This window comes from Corvus brachyrhynchos, unplaced genomic scaffold (genome assembly GCF_000691975.1).
Source record: "Corvus brachyrhynchos isolate BGI_N302 unplaced genomic scaffold, ASM69197v1 scaffold209, whole genome shotgun sequence".
In the NCBI taxonomy this organism is placed as follows: domain Eukaryota; kingdom Metazoa; phylum Chordata; class Aves; order Passeriformes; family Corvidae; genus Corvus; species Corvus brachyrhynchos.
This window is the reverse complement of record NW_008246056.1, coordinates 1,019,157-1,024,766: the sequence shown is the minus strand read 5'-3', so window position 1 is coordinate 1,024,766 and position 5,610 is coordinate 1,019,157. Positions and strand designations below refer to the sequence as shown.

Below are 5,610 nucleotides of genomic sequence, written 5' to 3'. Positions count from 1 at the left end.
GGGGCACAGGTTCACACACTGCAGCAACATTGGGCAACTGTTCCCAGTGTCCTGGGCGTTTTCAGGCACTCCACAGAGAAACACTGAACACAACTCCAATGGGGAAACGTGGACTTGAGAGAAAGGAGCCAAACAGAAAGAACCATGTACAGAAAAGAAGAGTAAATATGAAGAAAAATCAAAGAATCAGGAGTCAGCAGCAGCATGGTCAAACACCTTGAGAAAATAAAGCTTCTAAGCATTTGCTTTACTAGAGCAGCTAAAATACTCCAGCATTTTTCTAATATTTTTTGTTTAGAAGAGATAATAATTTAGCACATACCAGAGATAAAGAAAGCTCTACATAAGAGGGAAATGGACATGAAAGGATCTTTTGATTAAGGTCTGATCCACAGTTTGGGAAATATTTTATAAGCCACATGCAGATAAAGGAGTTAAGGATAATGCTGTAAAAGAAGCAAGAAGCACAGATACAGTTTTTCTTCCTTTCTTTCTTTTTTGTTTTAAATCTGTCCAAAGAAAATCTTTATAAAAGGTACATAAAGAGCAGGCATTTTCCTGGAATAGTTTATTTTTTGGTTTGCTTTTAGGAGAGACTGCTAAAAGCTTAAGTCAACTCATGTATGTGTCTATAGCTGCAACCTCACCCATACCTGGTGGTGTCCATTTAGGCTTTTTGTCTGTGACAGGACTTGATGCATGCAGAGGCCTCCCAGCTGCCTCTGAGGGACTGGACATCACCTTCTGCCTTGGCTCAGAGTTGTGTTCTGTTATCCAGGAAGGAGAAGCTACAGGTGATACTGGGATGGAAAGTAAAACTACTTTAGAAAGATGCTCTTTAGCAGAGAAATCACCACTTAAGACAACAGACGACTCCAGCAGAAGTGATGAGGATGGTACCAGACTGTCCCATCTTCAAGCAGTAAATATTCACACAGACACCTTGCCTGTTACAGAATGACAGACATTGCTCTTCCAAGAGATGAGAACCAGAGGAAGGAAAGAAGGGAGGCTACCTGCTTTTTAAAATAAGCTTAAACTAAGCCAACGGTGAAAGCTCCAACACCTGATTACTACTCCAGAGTCACTGTTTTGACACAAACCCCAGATAACAACTGGAAAAATGAACAGAGGATCTTTAAAGAGATGAAACTTTCCTGGAAAAGGAGGGCAGAAGAAATTTCTCCTGACATAGAAATGCAGAGAAGCAGTGAAATTTTGCTGGTTTGGGGATGAATAAGCTCCATTGTTTAAATTTAGCGTGAACGTGCAACCGAGGTGTCACGAGTATGAGGGGACAACACTTCAGTTAAGTGCGGAGTAAGGGAAAATGCATTCAAAGCAGCATGAATTTCACTAAAAATCCAAACTAAACATAAGGCATCAAATCCAAAGCACATCTAAGGAGAGAGTGTTGGTGAAGAACAACTTACTGGGTACAGACTCTGACTCAGAGTCAGGATCATGTTCTCTGTCATCACTGTCAATCACCAATGACTTGTGATGTGCTGGAACTTTGGATGCTGCTGTCCTTTGCCTCCCACCAACCTCAGGTGCATCATCATCCATAATCTGATTGAGACCTAAGAAACAGAAAGTGGTTCAATCAACTCAAATTCACAGTAAATCTATTCTCCTCCTCTTAAAAAACTTGGTATTTGAGTCCCCAGAATTCATTCTGGTGATTTGAAGTGATACTATTCCAAAATATACCACTGACACTTGTTTTCATGTGATTCTCATTTTATTTTCTCATTGGCAAATTTATCAACATTTATCTGTAATCAAGCTAACAAAAAGAAGACCAAAATCCACCAATCCATGGGTTTGCTCATTTTAAGACTGGGACCAAATTTTGAAAAGAACTGACAAGTCCTTCAACCTTTATTTAAGATAAAGACTCTTTTTTCCACATCAGGGAAACAAAAGAAACCAATGGAAACAAAGAAGAGATAAGCTACTTAAATGCTCTTTCTGAAAAGAGTGTGAGAACAACTTACCTAAACGTTCACTGTCTACACTGCAGTTGGAAAAAGGGGGTCTCCTCTCTGTATTTTCTGATTCAATATCCTTACCTGTTTTAAGATTCAGGAAAAAAAATTACTATATAAGAAATATTACTATACAAAAAAACACATCCTAAAAAGCAAAAATATTAAGAAATTAAAATAGCCAAAGTTTTTATCTGTCTCTAATCCAAGCATGTATTTGGAAGATATTATAGAAGAGTTACTTTTCTCACAGGAAAAAAACCCCAAGAACATAAGAAAACTGGCAATACCTAGAAACTCTCACTTTCTTGTCATGACATCTTGAAATAAAATATGATTTTCAATCTATTTCACTGTTAAATAAATTTCCATGTTCAAATTCACTGCATATAAATAAAGAGTGTTGCATGGAAATGTAAAGTAACCTTGTTCTTCTGAATTTTGCACCTCTTGGGGATTTGCAGATTTTTCTTTGACAGATAAGGCTAAGGCAACTTCCAAATCTCTTTTATAAAGTTTGTCATCCAAGGATAACCTGGGGAAAAAATGCCAACATGTTAAATAATAAAACAATTACAGGAGTGTTACAGACCTATTTCTGGCTCACTGAACTTTCTAAAATTCAGATACTTGTGAAGAGATTAATATTTCAAGACATATTTATAGCATATTGTGTTACAAATATTACATTTTGAAATTATTTAGACAAAGCACACACTAATTTTTTAAGCATTCTAAAGTATTATGATTGCAAAACATTGTGTATGTGTATATATCTGTACCTATATCTATATCTGTATCTATGAGCTATCAATTGGCATTACTACAGGAAGAAAAGTGATTGCATTTGCTTGAAATGCCACACCAAAATGTAATATTTAAACACAACTCTACTAATAAAAATTAGATTTCTCTTTATCCTTGACATTGACTTTGTATCTTCCTTTATATATGTTCTTTTGGAAGGAATCAAAACTTAACTTTGTATTTCTCAGTTTAGGAGTCCCTAAGAAACTCCATAAGAAACTCAGAATTTTTAGAGTTATTTGCAAGTGCATCAGTAAGGCTCAAAATATTTATTACAGTCATGAATTATTTGTTTGTTCTCAGCTGCTTAAAACTCTAAGGGAAAAGAAACTGAACCCAAATACTCTCACTGAAATCCAGTTTTACACGGAGTTGACCACAACATTTCTTACCTTTTACTAAGTGGCTGGGTCTGTGATGCAGTCACTTCTTTGGGCTTTTTTTGCTTCTCTTTTTTCTCCTTCTTTGATTCCTTGAGCTGTGTTCTGGATTTTTTGCTTGAAGGTGCAAAGTCTTCATCTGTTGGAAAACAGCAAAAAGCTCTCATGAGTTTTCCTATATTCTTAGATTTCATACTTAAGTTCCATTGCACACTGAAAATACAACAAGATAACCTTTTTTGGAAATTAATCCTATTTTAAAAGAACACAACAACTACAACTGCACTATCTTTAAATGTATTTAAAATAAAAATTCAACACACCTCCTTTACATGTGCTTTTATGTAAGAGGCAATGATTTCAAATTCTTGCTGTACGAGAACGTCCCACTTACCATCATCTTCCAAATCCCCAAACTGAGAATAATCAACAACTTTCTTGTTCCTGTGGCAAAAAAAATATAAAATATACACTCTTAATCCTTTCTGACTGAGCATCTTGATTTGGTAACACTTGATTTTTGGGTAAATCTTTTTTTACAACGAAAAAAAGCAATACATGTAAAGTGGACAGAATCATGGAATCATGGGTAATCCTGAGCTGGAGGGGACCCACAAGGATCATCCAGTCCAACTCCTGGCCCTGCACAGACAACCCAACAATCCCACTCTGTGTATCCCTGAGACTGTTGTCCAAACACTCCTGGAGCTCTGGCAGCCTTGGGGCTGTGACCATTCCCTGTTCCAGTGCCCAACCACCCTCTGGGGGCAAGAACCTTTTCCTGATATCCACCCTAACCCTTCTCTGGCACAGCTCCAGCCGTTCCCTGGGTCCTGTCCCTGGTCACACAGAGCAGAGATAAATCTATAACCAGTGCAACTGTACACAATGAGTTATTAGGAGTAGCCTGTAGGTTTTTTTTAAAAGACTCCACACCCTCTCTGGATAATCTGTTCAGTGCTCGGTCACTGCACAGGACAGAAGTTCTGCCTCCTGTCCAGGGGGAACTTCCTGGGATCAGTCCCTGCGCGTTCCTCTGGTGCCATGGCTGGGCCCCCCAGAGCAGAGCCTGGGCCCTGCTCGGAGCCCTCCCTGCACACAGGGACACCCAGGGCTGAGGGCCCCTCTCAGCTGGGGCTCCTCTCCAGGCTGAACAGCCCCAGCTCCCTCAGCCTTTCCCTGTCAGGGATGTTTCAGGCACTAAATCATCTCTGCAGCCTCTGCTGGTCCCGCTCCAGGAGCTCCCTGTCTCTCCTGTCCTGAGGATGCCAGGACAGGACACAGCACTCCACATGTGCCTCCCAGGGCCAGGCAGAGGGGCAGGATCACTCCCTGACCTGCTGGCACTGCTCTTCCCAGTGCACCCCAGGACACCTTTGGCCTTCTTGTCCCTCAGGTCACTGCTGGCTCACAGACAGCCTGTTGTCCACCAGGACCTCCAGGTCCTTCTCAGCAGAGCTGCTGGCCAGCAGGTCACCTCCGGCCTGGGGTTCCTGGTTCCTGGGGTTCCCCTGGGTGCCTGGGGTTATTCCTCCCCAGGTGCAGGACTTGCCTTTGTTGAATTTTAGACAATTCTTCTCTGCCCATCTCTGCAACCTGTCCAGGCTCCTCCGAAGGGCTGCACAGCACTCCAGGGTATCGGCCACTCCTCCCTGCTCTGTGTCATCAGTGAACTGCTAAGGAGACATTGACCCCTTCATCCAAATCAGGGATGAGCAATTTAAACAACACTGGGCTGAGTATCACCCCACCCACAGGGCTGCATCCAGCCTTGGGCCCAGCACAGGAAGGACAGGGAGCTGCTGGAGCCAGTCCAGAGCAGGGACACCAAGGGGAGCAGAGGGATGGAGCAGCTCTGCTGGGAGGAAAGGCTGAGGGAACTGGGATTGTTCAGCCTGGAGAAGAGAAGGCTTTGGGGTGACCTCACTGTGGCCTTGCAGTGCCTGAAGGGAGCCCACAGGAAAGATGGAGAGAGACTCTTGGCAAGGGCCTGCAGTGACAGGACAAGGGGCAATGGCTTCACACTGACAGAGAGCAGGTTTAGATTCGATATGAGGAAGAAATGGTTCCCTGTGAGGGTGGTGAGGCCCTGGCACAGGTTGCCCAGAGAAGCTGTGGCTGCCCCATCCCTGGCACTGTCCAAGGCCAAACTGGACGGGGCTCTGAGCAAGCTGGGATAGTGGAAGGTGTCCCTGCCCATGGCAGGGGGGTGGGACTGAAAGGGTTTTAAGGTCCTTTCCAACCCAAACCATTCTACGACAGAACCCTAAGGGACACCACTAATGCCAGGCCTCCAACGCGGCCCTGTGCCACTGATCACGACCGCTCCGCTGGAAGGGAAAGGGGCCACCTTGGAACCCCCCAGAGGCCCCGAGGGGATCGAGGGAACCCCTAGTCCCTCAGCCCCGGCACACGCACCTCCTGGCCGGCCG

General features: G+C 43.4%; 1 protein-coding gene across 1 annotated transcript in view; it reads right to left on the bottom strand.

Annotated features, from left to right (window-relative positions):
- The window catches only part of RAD51AP1 (RAD51 associated protein 1), a gene marked incomplete at its 5' end in the record, with an annotated part of 6,336 nt that extends 729 nt beyond the window's left edge, over positions 1-5,607 (bottom strand). The window contains 7 exons of the mRNA XM_017745748.1: positions 654-800; positions 1,434-1,583; positions 2,001-2,075; positions 2,417-2,526; positions 3,191-3,317; positions 3,573-3,622; positions 5,597-5,607. Of these exons, the coding sequence (XP_017601237.1) occupies positions 654-800; positions 1,434-1,583; positions 2,001-2,075; positions 2,417-2,526; positions 3,191-3,317; positions 3,573-3,622; positions 5,597-5,607 (670 nt within the window). The remainder of the gene's footprint in view (positions 1-653; positions 801-1,433; positions 1,584-2,000; positions 2,076-2,416; positions 2,527-3,190; positions 3,318-3,572; positions 3,623-5,596) is intronic.
- Between the last annotated feature and the right edge of the window lie 3 nt (positions 5,608-5,610).